Source organism: Lonchura striata, chromosome Z, assembly GCF_050655825.1.
Source record: "Lonchura striata isolate lonStrDom1 chromosome Z, ASM5065582v1, whole genome shotgun sequence".
In the NCBI taxonomy this organism is placed as follows: Eukaryota; Metazoa; Chordata; class Aves; order Passeriformes; family Estrildidae; genus Lonchura; species Lonchura striata.
In genome coordinates this window covers 51,427,184-51,451,189 of record NC_140740.1, presented here as the reverse complement: position 1 = coordinate 51,451,189, position 24,006 = coordinate 51,427,184, and the positions used below count along the sequence as shown (strand labels likewise).

Sequence of the window (24,006 nt, the reverse complement as noted above, 5' to 3'; positions counted from 1 at the left end):
TTTATAATTATGCTTCAAATCTTGTACAGTTCTATTGTAGTGTAGTGTAATGTTACTATTGTAGTATAGCAGGATGCTCAAAGTTGGGTAAAACTGCTCAAACTTTGTCTTGTTAGCAAAAGTTATCAGAGGTGGATGGAGGAGGGGTGTCATGCTGCTTTTGGTGTTGAAGAATGCTGAGACCAGCCTGACTCAACTATTCAGTTAAACATCCTGAGGATGTGAGAAACAATATTTCTTGCCAGAAATTTGCCCTGATGAGGATGTGGCTAAGTTCCTGAGAAATGAACCCACAAATGACAATGCAGATAACTGAAGAGATAGCTCAGATAGCTGCTGAGCTAAAGGCTGATGAGCTGACACAGATGACCCAGAAACATCTGGCTGACAATCATTTTGTATATGTGGCTTATACACTACAAGAGCTCAGTCCCACTTTTTAATGCACCCATGTCTGACACTTCCCTTTCCAGAGTGAGGATATGAAGATTTCTCTCTTGAGTGGGAACACCCCTCAAGGGAGAAATCTTCATTACTTCCCTATGAAATTTTTTATGCCATTAGCATAGAGGAATTTTTAAAAATATACAATTTTTGCATATATGAGAATTTCTGGTCTCCAACTGTTAAATTAATGACTATAACATAAGTAATATTGAAGGCTCTCTGAATTGGATTTAGGATCATTAGAACATTAGGACACTAGGATAAAATTGTCCAAACTTTCTTGCTGTCTGATGTATTTATCTATTTGCAAACACATTCAGGGGCTATGCGTAGGGTAGGGAAAAGAAACCGTTTTAGATTTAATAATTCACTTACTCTGGAGCACTAGGGAAAGGCAGTGAAGGCATGGGAGTTGCCCATAACCTTCCTTGTCAATTGATGATCTCTTCATTTGAAAATACCCACCCAATAGTCACTCCTTCTCCAGGTTTATGTGTTTCTTTCAATGCGGGGTTGGAACGTGAATAAAAATTTAATCCAGTTATAGTCAACAAAAAAACAACTATGATCTTCAGTGTATAGAAAATACTCAATGTATGGAATGGAAGGCAAGTTACTGGCTTAAATGCAACGTGAATGAATAGTGAGAGTGGCTGGCAGGGCAAGCCAGACGGCAGAATACGTGGTCAAGGTAGTTAAGAGACCCCTGCTTTTCTTCGTATTCCTGTAACAGGGTCTGGATGAGTGAAGAGGAACTGAGGAGAACAAACAGATTTTATTTACAAGGCTATTGGAAACACAGAGCTGGGAGGCCCATTTTATGAGGGCGGGCTCGCTGCTGACGAGCAGCACCGCCCGCCCCGCCACCTCCCCGCTGGGCGGCCCAGCAGGGCCCGCTCCCCCCGGGGCACCCGTGGGCCGGCCCGGCCTCCCCCAGAGCCGCAATGGTTGGTCCTGGGCCAGGGCGGGAGGGAGGTCAGCGCGCCGGCCGCTTCCGGGTTGGGCGCGGGCGGGCGCTCTGTGGTTGCTCCTCCCGCCGGCGCTCTGGCGTGGCGCGGGCGGGCGCTCTGTGGTTGCTCCTCCCGCCGGCGCTCTGGCGTGGCGCGGGCGGGCGCTCTGTGGTTGCTCCTCCCGCCGGCGCTCTGGCGTGGCGCGGGCGGGCGCTCTGTGGTTGCTCCTCCCGCCGGCGCTCTGGCGTGGCGCGGGCGGGCGCTCTGTGGTTGCTCCTCCCGCCGGCGCTCTGGCGTGGCGCGGGCGGGCGCTATGCGCAGGCTCGGCCCTTGCCTCAAGATGGCGGCGGTGGCGGATAAACAGAAGCACGAGCACGGGCGGGTGAAGATCGGGCACTACATCCTGGGCGACACGCTGGGCGTCGGCACCTTCGGGAAAGTCAAGGGTGAGCGGGGCCGCGGGGCGATCGGAGCGCGGAGTGGGGCTTGTCCGGGCTGAGTTGCTGGGGTGGGACTGGCGGTCCCGCTGCGGGATGCAGCGGCTGGGCAGAAACAGCTTCCTCATCTGCGCTTGCGGAAATAACCGCTGAATGCTGTCTCTGTGTGGAACAACACCGGTCGTGTAACGAAAGCAGGAAGTCTTAAATCCTCGAGCTTCGTATATAGCATTTTGATGCTCAGGTATGAACTCTCGATGCCCTTGTACGGAAGGCAACATTGCTCTCTCAACAGAAAAATAAGCGTAAAAAGATGGGTCTGGGATTGTTGGATTATTTGGTAACACAGCTGATCTGCAGATACGGAAAACTTCATGTTCAATCCGCTTGACCAGTGGTTAACAACGTTTTTTGGTTTTTTTTCAGCTCAGATTTAAAAAAAAATTCCAGTGTAGGGCTATGGATGCTATACTGCTTATTTGGAGGCTAGTAGAAATAAGGTAGGATTTAAACTTCCCCATAGTGCCATTCACCGCAGGACTAAGCGTTAGTTTTCCTGTCGTGCTGCTTGTGAGAACTTAAAATATTGGGGCAAGCAAATCAAAAACATCCTTTCTCAAATGAGTAGAGCTAAGCCTGAGCTTAGCTCTTCATAAGGGTTGTGGTTCTTAATAGGTGCATAAAAACCGCAGCTTTCCCCCCCCTCCGTGTAGATAATCCATTGTATCTGCTCTGCACAACCTCTTTTAGCTATTGATGAGTTATGAAAAAAATCAATAAGGTATAGTAAATAGGATGATAATTTGCTCTAGGAAAGCAGTAAAAATATCTGGAAAGCACAGCCCTTCAAGTCTCTTTTTCAAGGGAAACTTATAAAAGAACAGCCCCAGCCATTTTGGAATAGTGACCTTTCCCCTCCCCCTCCCCGGTCTAGCAATTCCCATTCTTTTCTGTGGGAACTTAGTACTTCCTTGAGTAGAGAGAAAAGAGATGATGCAGCAGACAAGCATTAAGTTCTCTTTCCTCATGGAAGGACTGCCTGCTTGAGGGGAGGGGTCAAAGCTGTGTTTGTTTTGTGTTTTTTTTACCCAACATCCAACAGAAGACTAAGATTAACATACCATCAATGTTCTAGTATGATCCTAAATTTAGGAGAGTGCTGTTGTGCTACTACTTTTCTTGTCCCCATGTTATGTACTGTGTTACTTTTGTCTTGTTTCAGCTGTGCTTAATAAGGAACATTTTATCTATGATGCACTGGTTTTCCTCTTCAGCACACGTTTTCTTCATTTAATACCAGATCTACAATTGTTTTTCCTGTTTTCATAATTTCCTTCTCTGGTGATATGGTTTCATCAGTTGATATAAGGTGAAGAACATGTATTCACTTCTTAAAATTCAATTAGCATATACCTTGAGCTCAGGTAATGTAGGGGGTCAGACATTTGGCTAAGTGAATGTTTCACTCTAACAGTGATGGCAACCTGGAAAAATCAAACTGGAAAGTCAGTGCTTTATTTGATAATTGTGAAAGGTCTCCTGCCGTTGCTTTCTGATGAATTCATGCTGCTGATAGTTGTCACTGGTGTGATTCTGTCCAGTTTACAATTTTCACCTGTCTCTGCCACTCTGAATTAATTCTGAGTGACTTGGTTTACCAGACTGTGCCTCAGATGGGCAGTCTCAGAAATGGCTGTTCTGAGACATAATCTAGGCAAAGTTAAAATGCCACTGAAATGAAAAGCTGACATGGAATACTACTGAATGTAAACCAATTGTATGAGACACATTCATGTCCAGACTTTACTAGAATTCAGTGTAAAACTTTTTAAGCACTGCTGATGTTTCCTCCTGAAACTAGATGCTTCATTTCCTCCTGAAACTAGATGCACACTTATTTCCAGATACTTTTTTTCCAAGTTATCTTTCATAAAAGGAAGATAGGCTTCCAGTGGTCCCTACTGAGAATATGAGTGATATTACTTACAGCTCTAAATATACAATAATTGTTCCAGCTCTCTGTATCTAGAGTATCAATACTGTTCTGTATAGGTTGCAAACCAAGTAGTCTGGGTCAAGGCAACAATAAGAGACATTTGTGAACAAATGAACACTGTAGATCCCTATGGCATCTAACGTGCAGCAAGGTGGCTTTGCATAGCATGCACTATTCTTGTTTAGGATTTTTTACCTTGTTATTGAAAAAATTTATTTAGCTCATAATCCTAAAGACTGCTTCCCTCTGAGCTATGGATTGGCTTTTTGGCCTGCTGCAAATTTTTTCATTAAATACAACATAGCCTTCAGATTATTATTTTTTTCCTCTAAAAACTTAATGACTGATACCTGTATTTCATAAGTATGTTGTATTTGGTCTTCATGGCCTCAAAATCAGTTTTTTCTAATTGGAGAACTGTTGAACAAGATAGAGACTTGTCCTCCTGCACTTCTACAGTTAATAATAAGTTGCTGCTGCTTTGAGACTCTGTTGTTTTAATGAAAATATTGACACTATGCAAAGCCATATTATCAGAAAAAAAAAGAAATACAGGAATATAGTGTGTCTGTTAAATGAATTAGTTTTTTGGTTTTTTTTTTTCTGCAGAGATTATTTTGAAGGGCTGATAGCTAGTTGAACATTAGGGTGCGATCCCTTTTATAGGTAAAACTTCCATCAAGTGGTAATGAAAAGTAGATTTCAGGAAGGTAACACTGGCTGCTTACGTTTCTACATGATGTTATCATCTGGGGTGACGCTTTCACTTCTGTCCTAATGTTGAATTCAAAAGTGTCAGCAGTCTGTTACCAGCTGGTATCTGCTGTTTTACCGGTAACAGATACCTTGAACTGTATCCAGGAAAGGCTACTTGTATCTTAAAAGGCTAATTTGTTATAATTTCAAATTGAGTAAAAGTAATCCCAATATTTCTGAAGAAAATAGAGATTGAATTTGAAATGTCTTAAGCAAGAGAACAGACTTTTTGTGATATTTTTGCACTGGCATTGAACCACACTGTTTTCATTACAATAATTTATTCAGAGCTGATGGAGTTGAAGAAGCAGAAAATCTTATTTTCTCTCAGTGAATAAAACTAAGGCATGAGGCTCACAGCCTTGAAGGCTATGACAGCTAGAATTTCAGTCAACTGCAAATGTTAGTTTAATTACTTTTGAAAGGAAAAATTGTTTTGAAAAGCTCTTTTCTTATGTGGCTTGCATATTGAACTTAGATTGTAGCTAATGAATTTCTAATGCTTTTCTGAGTGCGAATGGAATTCCAGTCTAAGGTAGACTGACAAATCAGAAATGAAACAAAATGGCTTAAAAATGAGACTATAACCCAGTGCATATTAGAACTGTGTATTTATATTCTAAACTGTAGACTTGGTCAAATATGTATTTTTTTACTGTAATAAACACCTTCTTAAATGTACTTTGTACAGCATAAGAGACAGTCGTGTGTTTGACCAAAAGATTTTTGCTTGGTTTCTAAGAAATTGCTTCTTACTAACCAGAACAAATGTTGTATTTTAACTTGCTGATTAAAGTTGTGGGGGGGGCTTTTTTTTTGTTTGTTTGTTTAGATTTAATTTTTTTTTTCAAATACTCCTGGTTTATTTCAGTTCCCATTATGGATGAATAAAGACTTTGCAATTAGAATAGTTGCTTTTCTAATTTTTGTCATATTTTATGATGATTCTTTACTTCTGAGGGTTTGAACATAGGTGATATAATTTTTTTGGTTCCTTTAAACTTCAATCACATTTGAATAAGATAAAGGGAATGTGATTGCTTTGATTGAAGGTCTGGTTCAAAGCAAGTAGTTCTTATACATTTCTAGGCACTCACCTGCCACTGCTTTGCTGTGTCTCTAGAGCTTGCATTCCTCAGTAGTGCCAATAGGCCTGCCCAATACTTTGTTTATTGTGGCCATTGTTAGATAATGGCCCCACTGAATGAGGGGATGTCTTTTCATCCTAGTCAGAGCTCTTCTGTTTTTTCATGTACTAGGCATTTCTCAGTGCAGCATTGTCATGGTTCTGGGTCTTGGATAATCCATTGTTTAGTTCCCTACAGGAATTCAGACTGCTTAATTTTATAGGTGGCCATCATCTTGTAAGAATAAGCACACAGATGCTTATTATTATTTTCTGCCTCTCTGCTACAAATTTCTTACTTGCATTGGTTTTTAGCTTGATGTAGAGGCAGAAGGCAGCAGGAAGGTCTTTTGTGCTGGAATGAGATTTACAGATTAATGGATGTTTGTTTGTTCTATCCAGATTATATTTTGAACACAGAAAGATTTTTGTGGATCACTGCTGCTTAATCATAGCTTCCCATGTATATATTTAAATAAAACTTAAAGCCCAGGACTTATTTAAATTCTCAAGCAAGGGTAGGCACCCAAATGAGTGAGTATGGTGATCAGCACAGTTCTGTTACAAATGTCATGGACAAGGGTGAGCCATGTGTGTGTCTGGAGAATCTGGCTTATCTTTGTACAGTAGAAGTCAGGGTGGCATGGCAAATGAATGGTATTATTATAATCACTGCATGTGGCAGCCGTGCAGGTAGGGAAGCCTTCTAGTAAAAAAGATACTTAGCTTCTCGTTGTTCCATGTGTGATCGTGTTTTGGGTTTAAAAAAAATATGCTGATGGACTTTGCTGTGATTACTCCCAATAGCACTTGCGAAGTTAGGGACTTTCTTAAGAGAGGTAGCTTAGTGTGAAATTGTTTATACTTTTTAGTTCCTCTGTTTAAAGAACAGTGAAACCATCCTTAGTTTCTTTTCCACTTCTAGGAATGCATCAATTTGCATGTTTGCATGTTTGCATTGTTTTTTCTTGTTTCTGTTCTATTTTTTGTGCATTTCTCATCACATTTGCCACTTATTTAAATAGAATAAAGCTCTGGTGTTAACTGCACAGAATGTGGAACTGTCAGACTGCTCCAAAGACAGATACATTTTTATAAGTAAACTGATCAGGTACTTACGCTGGTAATTCAGAGCAATTGCTAAAGCAGGCTTCAATAGGAGTGATCCTTGCAGATGAAGTAGAAGAGGTACAGGAAAACATGTTAGAGTGGGTTGCCAAATAAGCCAAAAGCTTGGAGTGACTTACACAGGGAGAGAAAATGCTCTCTCGAATTAGCAAGGGTGGCAGGGTCTGGGGATATGCTTTTTTAAAAATTTTTTTTAAAACCAGTATTGCAAAAAATGTTATACTGCAAGACTTCTGCTGGTTAGGTTTAAAGAAGTACTTCCATGTATACATCTTCTAATGATAGAATTGTGGGAGAAATTGGAGTAGGGCTGAAGAAATTCCATACCATCTGTTTTTCAACCTCCCCAAAGATTATGGGGATATGTGGAATGCTAGTGTTATGGCTACATTCTAAAAGAAGAAGTAATGTTGTAACTGAGCAATTGAAAACCGTGACTAAATACTTCCTTGTTTCTTGCAGTTGGAAAACATGAGTTAACTGGGCATAAAGTTGCCGTGAAGATCCTGAATCGACAGAAGATTCGCAGCCTTGATGTTGTAGGCAAAATCCGCAGGGAGATTCAGAACCTCAAACTCTTCAGGCATCCTCATATAATTAAGCTGTAAGTTTTGCTTACTGTAATCAAACTTAGGCAGTAATCTCTTTTTGCTCTCACTGATCTGAAATGCACTTATAGGGCAATGTAGTTTGTTAAACTACAAACAGTATCTTGTTAGAAAAGTAACCAGCTTCGAAGTATGCAGCTGTGCCCTCTGTGATGTGTTTTCACAAAGCTGATCTTTACTGCAGGCTGGAGAGTTTCCATTAGATAATTGCTTAGGCATTCTTTGGATAGGTGTATGAAAGGTAATGTCATTACAGATATTTCTAATAACAGTCATGTCTCAGCTTAGTGGGTATTTCATTTTACTTTTTATGTTTGATCTTTTTTTTTTCCCTTGGAAAATAAGTTACTAAGAACAAGAGTGTAAAGGTCATTTTTATAGTAAGTTTATTGTATCTTCTCAAAGTGTTTTTAGTGATGCACTGGTCAGTGATATATGTTTTTTCAGTGTAGGTGGTGCTCTGCAAGATTTTCTGAATTAAGGATGTAAAGTTTGATAAATGTGATTGCTATTTCAGAAATCTTCAGTGTAGTGGCTACCCTTTGTCTAAATGTGGTATTTAAAATGTGCCTGATTACATCTCTTAGTTGACCAATAGTTCATCAGTGGATTTCAGAGTAAAACTATGTTCTGGAGTAGACCCCTCATGTCTCATCTGTGGTAATAAATGATAAGTAACATCAATTTTCTTTGACTTTAATTTCCTGTTAAAATAATCTGCACTTCCAGAGTGTGGGTGAATGCCACTGTCTTAGTCATGATGTGGGTATTTGTTTTATTGGTAGAATTTTGTCTAAAGACCCCACTGCCACTGGCAGATTGCCGTGTCTCTTTAATTCAGCAACAGCTGTTACACTGAAGCTGAATTACATTGTGTAAGGTCAACTCACCCACTTCTTCAGAGGGCTAGTTTTCAGAAGACTGCTGAGCTGATTTGTCAGCAAAATTGCTAGTGCTTTCAGTTAATCTGTGAATGGGTACAAAGGGCATACCTATAGCAGGAATAGAATAGGAAGTGTCAGTGCACCAAGTGACATACCAGGGTGAAAGAAGAATGTGTGCTTGTGGTGTTGCTAAACAGTTCAGCAGATTTGAGATAATAGTTTCTTTCTCAGGGAATCAAAGGTAAAATTTTTTCTTTTGCATGTGGAATGCTGTAAAGAGAACAAAATAAATAATTTTTAGTAAGGATATTAGAAAAAATCAAAATCTCTTAAATTTTGATTTTGTCCTTAAACTTGTTATTTCAAAGCTTCAAACGTATGTTTTTAAAATTTAATTGAAGTAGAATGATAAAAATATAACAACCAGAGATCCATACTCTTAAATATTACTGTTCATTATTATTATTAAGAGGAATTTTTTCCTAGTCTTGAAGTGTACTTTTTCATTTATGGCAAGTGAATTTTTTTGCATGTTAATGTTGAAGTGTGTTTTTGCAGTGCTAGCAAAGTCCTTTTGTAGTCCATTTCCACTGCATGAAGCTGTTGATGAGGCAGCACTGTCTTATACACTCTTATAGTCTTAAACAGTCTTAAAGAAATCACTTGTTCCTCTGAGAGAGCAAGGACTGATATTCCTGGTAGGGATTACAAATTTTCTGCTAGTCTTTGAAATCACACAGTGAGAGTAAAAAGCTCCTGAAAAATATTAGCATTCCAGTAGCTGTAGACTGATAGATAGCTATTTTAAAGTATATTTTTTATCTGATTATTTGTGTGACTTCAGTTTTAACTAAATGTAACTAGTGTTTTACTGCATGTGTAGACTAATAGATACTTTCTCTTATTAGGTACCAGGTCATCAGTACACCCACTGACATTTTCATGGTGATGGAATATGTTTCTGGAGGAGAACTGTTTGATTATATCTGTAAAAATGGAAGGGTAAGAAGTAGTCCAGCTCTGCAAATCAGTGACTTGCATTCTGTTACTGCATTTGCAACGTTCCTGTGTCACTCTACACTGAGGGGCCAGACTTTTGGTTATCTTTTTGGGCATCTTTGTCAGAATGATACAATAAAAAGTTTTCTTTTCTCAAAAGAATATTATGATTTGTGTAGCATAGCATTTATGATTAGAGTAGCATAGGATTTCTATGAGCAGAATGCATATTAGTATAATTTATAAGTAGCGTAGTAAAGAATTTTTACACAACATAACTTGGGATATCTATTCACCTAGACCCACTGTAGATCTGGTCAAATCTTAATACATATTTTGCTATGTCCATATAACAGTCACAGTCTAGCCTTGAAAGTCACTCAGTATTCAGAGGAAGCAGGGAATGTGTGTGGTCATTGAGAAGTCCTGAGTTTCATTCCCATTTAGGACTCATAACTAATGTAAAAGACATTGCTCTGGCTTCTGTTGCAGCTCCATATGCCATGGCAGAGTCATCCATTGCTCTGTGCCTGAGAAAGGCTGCTAAGGCAGCAGATAATCAGCCTGACACCCAGGAATCTTGAGGGTGGTAGGGAGAGGAAGAGGAAAACTGGTTTGTTTGTTTCACAGGACCTCCAGGGCCTGATAAAGAGGAAGAGGGCATGAACACATGACTTGCATGGTCACAGAATGGCTGCTTGCCTCACTAAGTGGTATTAATTAAGCTAACCACATTATCATGGGCTGGGAACAAGGGGTACTGGTTACACCTTGTTAAATGTGGGTGTGTTTTCTTGTATTCAGTTTTGATTTTGCTGCTATCAAGTAAAATATATTTTATGACTGTGGTTTTTTTTTTAAGTACAAATGGTTGTATGTTAACACATTCCAAATCTTTGTGTGACTTTGTCATAGCATTCTTCCTTTCTACTAATCTACAATTTACAGTGGCTGAAAATAAACCAGATAATTGTGTGCCCAGTTGGAATAGCTGAAAACTGTTTATTTATTTTAGTATATCCCAGTATTAGAAAGCTACCATTGTCTCCTTATTATTGTCTTCTACTATTAAAACAGCTTGTGTGCAAGATCTGAAGTCCCTTTTTACAGACTAGATATACAGGATACTTCAGTTGTTGGGACAAACTGACGTGAATTATGGGTCTTTGTAGGAAATGCCCACCTACATCTGCTGTTTGGGACTAGCTGCTGATAGCATAAATAGCATCTGAAAATTATAATTTCTGTGCTGCATTTCAGCTGCTTTTGCCAGCTTAAATCTTGTGCTGTGCTTAAACATCAAACTGATAATTCCAGTTATACAAAGCTAAGTGTTTGAGTGCTTATGGTTCTAATTAGTGAGTAGGTATCATGTGCCAAACCCAGTTTCAAAAGTGTCATTAAGAACTTCCAGTTACTTTCTGAGTAAGTGGATATGTTTTGTTTGAGTCACTTTAGAGCTGTGGTACAAACAAAATGATGTAAGATATGAAGCTGCTTGCTACAAGTTCTGATAATCTGCTATTTAAAGTATCAAATGGTAAGTATAATTGATAAGTTTAGGTCATGGGAAAGTTTTCTCTGACTGGTAAAAATGAAAAACAGGTTAACTTCCACTGTCTCTTAATTATTTAAAATCTTGGTCTGTTTTAGCTTGATGAGAAGGAAAGTAGACGTTTGTTTCAGCAAATCCTTTCTGGTGTGGATTACTGTCACAGGCACATGGTAGTACATAGAGATCTGAAGCCTGAAAATGTGCTTCTTGATGCACATATGAATGCCAAGATAGCTGACTTTGGTAAGTACTGCTTTATTTTTCTATCTGATTGATTTCTGGTGTTAGATCCTGTTAATAACAATAGGAAACATCAAGCAAAGTATGTATACTTTAATATCCTGGTGGGGATACAATAGAAGAACATGAAGAAAATAGATGTAAAGCAAAATAATATTCTTGATCACTTGTTGAACTTGTTTTCCTCTCAAGCTGTCTTGCTTTCTCCTGAGGTATTTTCTGTGATTGGCTGAAACTGGGAACTGATTAGTTTGGTTTCACTTAACCAATTTCTCTATTTTCTCTAAACTTAGTTTCTGATCTTTCTTCTTCAGAACTCATTCCTTTTCTGTTTCACCATATGTAAAATGTAGATGCTTAGCTCTCCTGGAAGAACAGTGCAGGGGCAATTAATCTTCTTTAAGAAGCTACAGTGCTATAGAAAAATACACTAGTCTTCCTGATTTGTTTATGCCAGCTGTTCATGTCACAGCTGCAGAGAAGCCTTGAAACTAGGTGTTGGAACCATCTGACACAGGAAACCTCACCACATAAGCATAGTAAGGTATCCATGCTGCTGTGTCATGACAGATCTCTTGTAGACATATTGGATAATGCTTATGTAAGTCTCCAGTGAAAGGTGTTAGGTAATGCTAAGAATCTGAAGTATGTTTTAAAAGTATGGTGTTCAATTGTGTGGGCCCTGGGAATCATATTGGTTTCTCATGTGAAGAAAATTATTTGGGTGAAACAGTTCATGTAGTAAAGAAATTAAGTACAGTGACTTACAAAAATAGCTTCCTGTAACAGCGTCAGCAAAACTATAGCACTCATTTATTCATGAGCTTAATAAAAGCTTTTGTATATTAGAATATGAAAGCTAGCCAAGCTGTACTCTTTCCTCTCCACATACCCTGCTGACCCATAAAAGGGCATAATTCCTTCTTGGAGACTGAGTTCTTTGGCTTATGGAGTCTTGATCATGCAGCCTCACTGAGGAAACTAGAAGAAAATTTCTACATTTGTTAGACTATACTGAGTGCTGGTGAATGCAGGTGGCCTGGTTTTAAAGCACACTTTGGGTGTCTGAAAAGCAAACTACTAAACTACAGTGATGCAGGAAACAGATGCATAGTGTAGGGCTGTAAATTGTAGTAAAGTCATGTTTACTCCTCAGTTCCCTTCTTCTGTGTAACCTCTAACAGATTTTTACGGAATTTATGTGGTAGCATTTCCCACTTTGGCATTTTAGAAGCAAATGAGAATTTTAGTACTTTCTTGTTAATGATCAAAATCGTATCTTCCTATCTTCATCTCCGTTAGAGCAACTTTTTTCTCTTGTCATGCCTGTGTCATCCAAATTTAACTGTTCTAGTCTAGAAATGAATATGTTCTCAAATATCTCTAGGCTGTGGGCAGTAATATATTGATGTTACTCAGATTTCTGGTAAAATATATGGAGAATTATGTGGCATGCTCATATAAAAATTCCCTAATTCCAAATAATACTATTTCTTAACTGGAATAAATTTGTTAATTTTCTAATTTGAATCACTAGTGGTTTGTTCTAGGTGGTATATGCAGTGTGAAATAATTTTGCTCCCTTAATTTTTAGTAGTTACTCTTATACACTTTCAGGTCTATCAAATATGATGTCAGATGGAGAATTTTTAAGAACAAGCTGTGGTTCCCCTAACTATGCTGCACCAGAAGTAATTTCTGGAAGGTAGTTTCTTTTATATTGGATACATGTATGCATGTACTTCAGTCATGTTGCTGCGTGATTTTAAAGGCTACAAAAGTAATTCAGTTGACAAGCTTGATGCTGAGAAACTGAGGACTGTTAGTGGTATTGATAATTTTTAAAATGTTTAAAGCTCCTGTGAGCTAGCTCTGAATAGTTCCTGTAAGGTAGAGGTGATGTCTAATGCCCTGAATGCATTGTGTACACTCTGCCTGAATTGCTTTAAAAATCTCATGTACAGCTCAGATCTTTGAAGCTGAAGTTCAGAGTTACAGGCAGAGTCTGCTGTGAAGTTGAGTAGTAGTGAAATACCTGCTGCAGAGTATATACTCATTTTGGAGGTAACTTCCCTTTTCGTAAGCCCTGATTGTCAAATCTGCTTTTAGCTACTTACCCTAATATTGCCTCCCGTTGATTGGAGGCCAAATGTCTGGTTTCCTCTGGCAGGGGCATAGAATATGCAACATGTTCTGCTATATTTACTTACCTTAAACTTTTCAGCCCCAATTTGGGGGATAACTGACTTTGTACAGATTCCTCTAAAACACTGATAACAATATATAATGTGGGCTTTTGTAGTAGTAGATGCATGTTTCTTTCAGTTTGACATTGTGTGAGATTGCACTGAGGATTATTGTTACTCATTAGAGAGGAAAACTGTACTTGTGCCCTGTTATATATTAGAAAGGGAAGAATACAGAAGTCCAAGGGAGGCATAGAATAGAACTGAAATGGTATAGTGCTTGCAAAATCAGTTGTCCCGAGTTCACATGCTTTTGATTACTGTGAGACAATGGAAAAATGACAGAAAACATATGCAAATGTATTAAACACAAATCACTAATAATTATTATTTTTCACAGGTTATATGCAGGTCCAGAAGTAGATATCTGGAGCAGTGGGGTTATTCTCTATGCTTTGTTATGTGGAACGCTTCCATTTGATGATGATCATGTGCCAACCCTTTTTAAGAAGATATGTGATGGTATCTTTTATACCCCTCAGTACCTGAATCCATCTGTAATTAGTCTTTTGAAGCACATGCTGCAAGTGGATCCAATGAAAAGAGCAACAATCAGAGACATTAGGTAAAACACTTGCTGATGTCCGATCACAAGATCCTGGAATTACAATAGTGCAAATATGAAGAACAAAGAAGTTAGTCATACAGCTTGTCTATATTTTCTAGACTGAGATGAAAAATTCAGCTTCTGATGTCTTGGTTTGACCTCCTGTAGTGCTGATCTGCAGTAGACAATAAAGTGTCTTTTGGAGATCATAGTAAAGCAAATTATTTATATTATATATGGAAATTCTGAAACTCTTGAGGTTTAAGATTGCCATAGCAAATCTGTTTACTTGCATAATAGTTTGCAAAGATTACACTATATAGACTTTTCTGGGGAAAGAAAATTCTCTTTGCTGCTAGGAACCAGTGTACTCTACTGTAAATGTCTCTTTAATCTGATAACTACTGCTTTTATTAATCTTTCTTCAGGCTCTGAGAAGTTATTTGTTAAGACTGTGAATATTCCACATGTAAGGCAACAATTTCTAGCTTCAAAGCACTGGCAAGGATTTGTGTATGAGTGGTAATTACTTCACCAAGTACTGATAAATTAAAGTTTGTAGGTAGAGAGAGTCATCATGGGCTCCAGATTCCAAGAGATGTTTCTGGAGAAGTTGATTGTGTTGACACATGTGCTCTGGATCAAATAAAAAAAAAAATATTGGTGAGACAAATGTACTTCATGCAGCAGCTTAATTTTCTTTGCAAGAAGCTCTAAGGAAAGAATGTTGCTATACTACCATAGTGAAAATGCTGTTCCTTTTAGGGTTGGAAGTTAGGAAATTAGCATTGTTTGTTTACTTAGTGGAACAAAAAATGTGGCATACTTATCCCTTACTACTTTATTACAATGGGAAGTAAAGTACTCCCATTCCCTCCACTGAGAGAACTAAGCATTGTACAACTTGAATGGTTGGGAACTTAGCTTACCTCAGTTGTGTTAAATAAATAGTGTGTGGAAAAGAAGTGGTGTGAAACAGATGTTGAAAAATGCTGGTTACAGAACATGGATGGATTTTGAATCCAAAACAGCTCTGTCCTATTATCAATATGACATGTCACCTCACAGTTTAAAGGACAAACTGACTTGAATACCTTAATTCTTCTAGGGGTTGTATGTATGTGCATGCAAGGGGAGAGGCTTGGTGCCATGAATAGTAACAGTAATATTCCTCTGGGTTTAGTCATCCCAGCTATGGCTGAGCCTTTGTTGTGGTATGGAAACACATTTTTCTGCTTCCAAATTAACTTTTTCTGATTAAGCTATATTTTGCTCAGCACATATGTCCTGAGGCGAAGTGTTCTCAGGATCACACTGAGTAGAGCTTAGTGCACTGTGCCTATTTGGGCTGGAATAGTGTTGAACTTTTTCACAGTAACTGTATTTTGAATTTGGTCTGAAAATAGTTTTGCTGACAGGTGGATGTTGTAGTTACTGCTGAGCAGGGCTTGCACAGAGCCAAAGTCTTTTCTGCTTATTACATTGTCCCAGCAGAGCAGGCTGGAGGTGCACAAGGAATTGAGAGGGGACACTGCTGGAGCAGCGGACCCCAACTGATCACAGGCATATTCCATACCATATGGAGTCATATTCTGCAGTAAAAATTAAGAGGAAGGCTGGTGGGGCTGGTCTGTTGGTCATCAAACATTTTGCGATGATCAATTGTTTTTATCTGCATTATTTGTCTTTCTTGGGTTTACTTGTCACCTCTCTTGTGTTTTTGGACTTCTTCTCTTTGCTTAGAATTAAAAAAAAAAAAATGCTAATTATTAAATTAGCAACCCTAATTTGTCTCAACCCTCAAGTTTTTTTGCACTTCTACTCTTCTGATTCTGCCCCTTATCTCCCTGGAGAGGACCAAACAGGTGACCATGTGGTGCTTGGTTGCTGGTTGGGGTTAAACCATAGCAGTCCTGTTTGATACCCAGTGTGGGGCTTGAAGGTGTTGAGATAAAAACAGATTTGAATAGAGCATATTAGGTAAAATGATTATAAATTCTGTCTGTTATAATGGTTGTTTGTCAGAATATTGATTTTTCTGTTCTCAATATTGATTTGTGTGATCTCTTCCATGTTCCATTTTTTGCTGTACATGTTGAAGATTTGGGTTTTTTTTTGCTATTTACTGTGCTAGGTACTGCTTAATGACTTTTTTTGGTTGGGTGGTGTTTTGTTTTTTGGGGGATTTTTGTTGTTTTTTATTTTGTTGCTGTTTTTAGTGGATTTTTTTGTGGGTTTTTAAGTTTTGTTTTATTTTTTTTTTAATTTTGAGGGTTTTTTTAATTAGAACGTTGGCCTTGAGCTTAATCTGGTATTTGGGCTCTGTACTGAAACTGTGACTGTGTTTTGAGTACCATCTCAGGAAGACAATTAACAATGATATATCTTTGTTTTATAGATGGGTTTTTTTTGTCTGTGGCACAAATACAGAATTGCACCTTCACTACATTCTTCTGTGATGTTTTCTCCATCACTGCCATAACTTCAGTATCTTGAATATCCTTGGGCAGTCAAAATATTTCTACTGGTATTTCTTAGGAGCATAGTTTAGGCTTTTTGGAAAATAACAAGCTATTTTGGAATATCTCCCAGGCCTCACAGCAGTGTGGTTATGGGTGGTAAAGCATGTGGGAGAAAATGTGCAGGTAGGACATGACAGAAATTGCATTTCATCATGAAGTGATAGAATGTTTGAAAGAAAGATGCTGTTGCAAGGAGGCCTGGCTTATAACACTGTGCTGGGACCTGGCCCATTCCCAATGAGCACTCCTCAATACTAATCATCACCCTCAAAGAGAAGAGGGGATTTCTGGGTCTAAAAACGTATCAGCAGACACTTTGGCTAAGACAGAAATCCAGCTTTCAACTATAACACTTGCTCCTATAACTAAAAATAGACAACCAAAGAAAAAGTAATCTTGTTTGGTCAGGAATGAAGAAGCTTCTAGGAAGGAACAGGAGAGGGAATCAAAAGGATCATCCCTTTCTGCAGCAAAACAGTCACAAGAATAGGAGAAGGAAGGTACTGAAATAATAAATGAGAAAGTAACCAGCTAATTCCTATTCCTAAGCAATTTATGAGATAGAAAAAATATTTTTTCAGTTTCCTGCAAAATATCTAGTAAAATCTTGTCCAGGCAGTGATTACTTTATGTAGTGTTTTATTGTCTGTGCTACAAGGGGTCTAGGACTGGCAACCATTATTCTTTCTTCCAGCGCAGACTAAAACTCATTTTATATTTTAAAGGAATTTCCTGTTAAAAATGTTTTCTTTACTTACATATACTCAGTATTTTTTTATTTTTAAATCTAGGGAACATGAATGGTTTAAACAGGATCTTCCAAAATACTTGTTTCCTGAAGATCCGTCTTACAGCTCTACCATGATTGATGATGAAGCCTTAAAAGAAGTGTGTGAGAAGTTCGAATGCACTGAAGAGGAAGTGCTAAGTTGTCTGTACAGCCGAAATCATCAGGACCCTCTAGCTGTTGCTTATCACCTTATTATAGATAACAGAAGAATAATGAACGAGGCCAAAGACTTCTACTTGGCCACAAGTCCACCAGATTCTTTTCTGGATGATCACCACCTGTCTCGCCCTCACCCTGAACGAGTGCCATTTTTAGTAGCAGAAGCGCCACGTCCTCGCCACACCCTTGATGAGCTGAATCCACAGAAATCAAAACACCAAGGTGTAAGACGGGCTAAATGGCACTTGGGAATACGGAGTCAGAGTCGACCAAATGATATCATGGCTGAAGTTTGCAGAGCAATTAAACAGCTGGATTATGAATGGAAGGTAACAAAATAGAGGAACTTTACAGTAAACAACAATGCATTTTGGTTTGAGTGGTGTAGTTACATAGCCCAGGCATCTGAAATTGTTTAAATATTCTGGCATTAATCTCATGTGCCTGTCCTGTCTGTGTTTGCTGTGCCAGAAGGGTTTTGAGGGGAGAATATACATGCTGAGAGGAAAAAAAAGTCATACTAAAGTTTTCTCTTGGGGCTGTAGGAATGTATTGCTCTTGGCTAAAAAAAACCCAACACCCCTCAAATCCAACAGGTAATGAAATCTGAAATCACTTTATATATACTAGTGAGTTGAAAGGACAAAAACAATATGTAGTGATTTTCAAGCAGTTCTGGTTAACTGACTCAAATCTCTTTCATACTAGGTTGTAAATCCATATTATCTGCGTGTTCGGAGGAAGAATCCAGTAACAAGTGCATATTCCAAAATGAGTCTCCAGTTGTATCAGGTGGACAGCAGAACATACTTACTGGACTTCCGTAGTATTGATGGTATGTGAAGAGTTATTTAAGTTAAATGAGTTGTAGGGGAAATCATTCTACTTGGAAACATGTCTTTATTTACTTATTTAGAAGTGAAGTTAGTGCTGCCCTTTTTTTATTTTAAACCAATCTATTTCCTTATTCCTTCCTGGACTAGTATTCCTGTGATACCTGCTTAGCTGCTTCATCCCATTTACTTTTTTGCTATATCAGCTCCTGAGGAGTAGTGCAAAAGGGGACAGGATTGTTGGAGGTGAGATTGGGACCAACTTAAGCTGCCTTTGGAACCTCACACCAAATTGAAACATTAATTTAGATCTGAAGTAAGCATGGGAACAGTGTTTTCTAGTGAAGATCAGCACGACATCTAGGCATTTAAATTTGACTTGGACTGTACCTCACTGTACTGGGTCTGACTGAGATGGAGTTAGTTTTCTTCCTTGCAGCCTACATGGCACTGTTTTGGATCTGTGACTAAAACAGTATTGATAACACACTGCTGCTGAGTGTTGCTCAGCAGCACTGGCATAGTATCCAGCCTTTCTTTTTCCACACTGTTGTGTTGGCAGGGGAGCAACAGCTCTGCAGAGCTGAGCCATATTGAACAAAGGGACGTTCAGTGCTGTATTATGTTATGCCTAGCAAAGAAAGGGCTTTTGGGGAAGGTAACCTGGAGACTGGCTGGGCATCAGACTGCTTTGGAGATAGTGAGTGGTTGTCTTTGCCACCCTTTGCCACTTTCCCACCCACTTCACTTAAAACTGTTTATTTCTGCCCATGAGTTTTCTCATTTTTGCCCTTCCAATTTTCTTCCCCTTTGCTCTGAGATATCAGCTGCAAGGCAAAGTTAACCTACCAGTTCTAATTTTAGTGGCTAAAATTTGAGGTAGGAATTTTATGCTTGCAGGAACTAAAATCTTGAAAGCATGTAGTTTAACCTGTAGAAAAATATATTTTATGGAGTTACATTAACACAGTGTACAAACCCTGGTTAGATGAAGCGAGCATAGGAGCTAATAGAGGCTGAACACTTGTTTGTGGGCATAGTAGACTAAAGGAAAGCTACCAACAGCCATTGGTGTAGATGGCATACCTAGGAAAACATTGTGTGGAAAAAAGGAAATTTTTTTGGACTGCTTAGAGCCATGCAGCTGTGGGAGGGCAGCCTTTTAAGGTTTCCCCTTTTAAGGAAATACAATCCAAGGGCACAGATTTGGAGTATCTCTTCCAGTAGTTAAACTGATTTGACATTCCTTCTCTCTGCCATGGTGAATGGTACTTTGTTCCTCTTAACAATTTGTAAATTTAAGTAGCTTAGTGTAAACAAGAGATACTGCCTTTTCGCCAATTTCTCCTGAAATAATTTTTCAAGAGCCAGCTTAGAGCCAAGTTAACGTTCAGTATTTAATATAAGGATAGAGATGCTTCAACAGAACACTACTGTTAAGATGAAACTATTTTTTCTTCATCCTGATGGTAAAGATAAGTTGGTGCAGCCTAAATATACAGTCTATGGTAAAAAACTTTCAAAAGAGAAGAATAAATGAATGCACATGCTAACAAGTATAATGTTGTAATGAATTATCATAAAATACAAATAATAACAATATATAAATACCCAAAAGAGAACAAAAATAGAATAAAAATAAAGTAGATTATAGAAAAAACATCTACAAACTGCTATTGAACTTAATCTTATGATGCTGACCTGTTTTTGTTTAAAGTAACTTAAATTGAACAAGTGGCTGCTGAAATCAGTTAATAAAAAATACAAGTAGTATTAGTCTGAACTAGATGTAAATAGTTCTGGAGTACAGCTCAGAGCACAGAAAGAATTAGCATAAGAACATTTGCTGTTGTGCTACTATGTATACAAGCTTTTATTTTGTATCAAATACTGTTTGCAAAAGCTGTTTATTTATTAATCAAGATTTTAAAAGACAAGATTTTGAAGTGTGAGAAGGGGAAGATATTTGCTCTTCCTAAAGTGGATTTCATACCAGTACCAAATTTTCCTCTTCTCTCCCTTATTCCCAGATGAAATTGCTGAAGTGAAGTCTGGGACTGCAACTCCACAGAGATCAGGTTCTGTGAGCAACTATAAATCTTGTCCAAAAGATTCAGATGCTGATGCTCAAGGAAAATCTACGGATACATCCCTTACCTCATCAGTGAACTCTTCACTTGATTCTTCCACAGCTGATGTAACTCCAAGACCAGGGAGTCATACAATTGAGTTTTTTGAGATGTGTGCAAATCTTATTAAAATACTTGCACAGTAATTTTGAAGATGGGCTTTTTTCTTTTAGAGCAATAAGCATGCCTAAATCATAGTCAGATGCTTCCAATTATAATCAAGTGAAATTAACTAAGGCGCTGAAAAAAGCCACAGAATGCAATTTGCATGGGGATAAAATAATTATGGGCAGTTAACCTGTATTATTTTGAAGCTGAAGTGAATTCTGATTGCCTGCTGTCCAATAGGATGATGCAGGTACAGGAAATAACATGCCCTTTGGGGATAGTGTTTGTAATATTTTACCTTGAATGCAAAATAGGCTGCCTATAACATTTAAGCTAGATGGACCTTCTTGTTTTTTTATCTAGTTATACATATATCTGATGCACTGTAAGTTAACATACATGTACTAGTTCAGTGATATCAGTATGACTGATCACCCTCTGCAGTTGTGACTCAGAACTATCAGCATCTCCTAACAGATGTTAATGTGTTAAAACTGCTATGTTTCTTTTCCCTTATTTGACAAAAAATAATAAAGAATGCTATGATGTGTTACAATGTACTACTTTCAACAAAAAGTTTTATTAAAGGTATGCAAATCTGGCCTGTTGGAAATGTTGTAGGTCCTCTATAATGAACTGAGGATGAAAAGGGTGAAAATTCTGTGGCCAGTGAGTAGAATTATTGAGTCCATAACAGTGGCAGGAGACTTAACGCTGAGACGACGTGGTATCCCATATTTTGGGCTAAACCAAAATATTGCTTTGTGGAAAAACTGTGAGGAAGCTCCTCTTTGTCTGTACATGTTATCTTAGTGTGCTAGCAGCACAGCAGCTCCCCACTGCTATTGCAGGCTGAGAATCCTTTTTCTTAGAAACATGTCCCTGTAGTTAAGAGTAGAGCTTAGGGCTGTTTCATGCTATTCTAGAATCTGAAATTTACCGGTTTTTAACATATATGTTCATACTTTGATACAGCTGGTTATCACATTAACTTATGCTATACTATATAGTATTCAGTATGAAGTGAAAACCACAAACACAGGTTTCTAATTTTTCCCAGGTGATCTTCATGGGAAACGTAGCTATTTAATGTAACTGGATTAAACAGTCTAACTTTTCAGTTGAGCATTGAAAACTGATCATGACAACTTGAGTGCTAGTTTTTAGTAGTAGATTGCAATTCCCCATAATCAAAGTCCTTCTGCATTTACGATTTTTGCAGCATTTCAGGAAAAAACCTGAACTTCATATGTTAAAATCACAGGTAGTACTTGGATGAAAATCTTTAGTCTCTTTAAATTGGATATAATTAGCCATGGTTCCATTTTCATCTGGCACGTATTAGACATAAACAGTCATAAAATACTTAGTTTTGCATTCAAGACTTAATGCTTGCTTCAAAAAAATAATATTCTTAACTTACATAGTTTCAAAAGTTGCGCCCCCAGGAAGAGGCTGGAACTCCTGGCCTTTACTATGAACAGTGAAACCTGGGCTCTTCACATGGATAGAAATTCTTATCAATGGCTGAGATTTTATCCATGGGTAACTTCTAGCTACAGATATAGGAACATTTTTAACTTCTAGCTACAGATATAGGAACATTTTAAATCCTGGCCAGCTGGCTGCAGTTCAGAAATTCACATGCACAAAATCAGAAGAAATGTAAGGCTGCTTTTAAGCCCCTGAACTGCTGTAACTGTGTTTTGAACTGGGTGATTGTGAGGTCTGTCTAATAGGTGGGTACAAGTTTACAGCTTCATTTTTTTATCCTCATGTGTCACAGATTGTGCCTGTAGGGACATTGGCTGTATCACTGTACCTTAAAGTGGAAGATTTTCCAAAGTGGAAGTTAGTATCGGAAGTTGAACCCCAAAATTTTAAGATGCCAATGTTAGGGACCAATTGCAAATCCTGCAAAGAACTCCTGTCTTTAGTCTTGTAAGAATTGGTACTGATATACTGAATAAATCAATGTGTTCATTTTTGTTACCCTTTATTTTGGAATTATTAAGTATTGCACTTGTATAAACACTACAAACGCACAGATTTTTAAATTGTAGCAATTCCTCATCTGGAATTGGTTTGGGATCACTTGCTATATTAAACTATTTGTAAATGCTGTCTGGTCCTTGTAATGCTGACAGCACATGCAAGGTGTAAAGATGCAAAATAGTTCTTAATTTGATATACCTTTTCATCCCTCTTGTGCTTTAAGACAACCCTGATTTGTCCTTAGTTTTGGTATCAGAAAGTTAAAGCAAGTTTCTGGCAGAAGTGTACAATATATGTAGTTGTAAATAAAAGTACATTTTTATAGTAGATCAATTTTGATGGCCAAAGGTTTTCTGATTTAATTGAGGTTTTTATAGGGAAGGGGAGGGGTAGAAAGGGACACTGACAACAAAGTTGAACCCAGTTGCCTGTTGTGTGGCTTTCCTAGGCTTTGTAGATCTTGCTGTTGAAATTGCTTTCTTCATCAGTTTCTTCCTACTGATCTTGCAGACCTTTAGGATTGCACTAGAAGCTCCCAATAGCCTGTGAAATTAAACTTCACTATTAGAGCTCCCAGAGTTGGAAGGTAGTTTACACAGATACACAAACTGGTAAAGTGTGTTACTCTGCATTCCCAAGCTTAATCTTGTTGGAGTGTCTTTGTAATTTTTTCAGTAACATGGATGAAGCTGGGCTGTCCATGTGCAATATAAATCACTAGGTAATGGATAAAAATTCATCTTGATGGTGCAATATGAAGAAAAAAAACCTTTCATGTTTGTCTTGCTATGAGTGTTTAATACAAACTTTGAGCTAAATTTTATTTTACCAGTTGCTTACCACTGTAAGATACAAAGTCTTGTTCTTTAACAAAGATGTGCCTACTTCCTGTTAATTTCTTTTGACAAAGCTGAATGGCAAAAGTGCTTGTTTCTAACTGTATAACTTTTTAAGCTTTCAAAACTAAAAACTAAGTAAACATTAAATACCGAACCATCTTGTTTGAAACTGTGTACTTGTTGTTTTCTAGTGTTATATGTAAGTAGACAGGAACTGTTACACTCGTTTTAAAAACAGCAGCTGTTACAATTATAGAAAAAGCAGCAAAATGACAAAAATTACAGCAGATTACCCAGCTGGACAGGCTGGTGCACCAGCTATACTTGCCTCATCCGACTGACCCTTTCCACCTCGGTCTTGTAAACTTTTGCTGCAGAAAAGGAATTGGAGACGGAGCTAACACTGACCACGTCTTTTGTGCCCCTATGCTGATGCACCTCTTCTTGCATTCTCACTCAGCGTTTCCCTCGCACCACAGATGGGGCTTTCCTGTCGGTATTGGTCCCTGCGAGTAGGGACCAGCTTTAAACACTGCTGCGCTGCAGTTTCAAACCCTGCCTTCTCTTTTTCTTGATTTTTTTGTTGTTACTTATTTATTATTATTATTATTATTATTATTATTATTATTATTATTATTATTTTGTATTTTTGGGAGGGGGAGGAGTTGAGGATTTTTTTTTGTTTGGGTTTTTGTTTTTTGTTGGGTTTTTT

At 38.1% G+C, this 24,006-nt stretch overlaps 1 protein-coding gene across 1 annotated transcript; it reads left to right on the top strand.

Moving 5' to 3' along the window:
- Positions 1 to 1,539: 1,539 nt before the first annotated feature.
- On the top strand, positions 1,540 to 23,448 carry PRKAA1 (protein kinase AMP-activated catalytic subunit alpha 1). Its single transcript, XM_021551496.4, has 9 exons — positions 1,540 to 1,843; positions 7,303 to 7,444; positions 9,241 to 9,334; positions 10,985 to 11,129; positions 12,744 to 12,831; positions 13,713 to 13,937; positions 17,233 to 17,719; positions 18,099 to 18,225; positions 20,254 to 23,448. The coding sequence occupies exons 1-9, from the start codon at positions 1,711 to 1,713 to the stop codon at positions 20,496 to 20,498; spliced, it is 1,686 nt and encodes a 561-aa protein (XP_021407171.3). The 5' UTR covers positions 1,540 to 1,710; the 3' UTR covers positions 20,499 to 23,448.
- The last annotated feature ends 558 nt before the right edge of the window (positions 23,449 to 24,006 follow it).

Coding starts and splice junctions, on each gene's coding strand:
- PRKAA1 (XM_021551496.4), top strand. CDS start 1,711: ATGCGCAGGCTCGGCCCTTGCCTCAAGATGGCGGCGGTGGCGGATAAA. Junction 1,844..7,302: donor CACCTTCGGGAAAGTCAAGG/GTGAGCGGGGCC, acceptor TGTTTCTTGCAG/TTGGAAAACATGAGTTAACT. Junction 9,335..10,984: donor ATATCTGTAAAAATGGAAGG/GTAAGAAGTAGT, acceptor GGTCTGTTTTAG/CTTGATGAGAAGGAAAGTAG.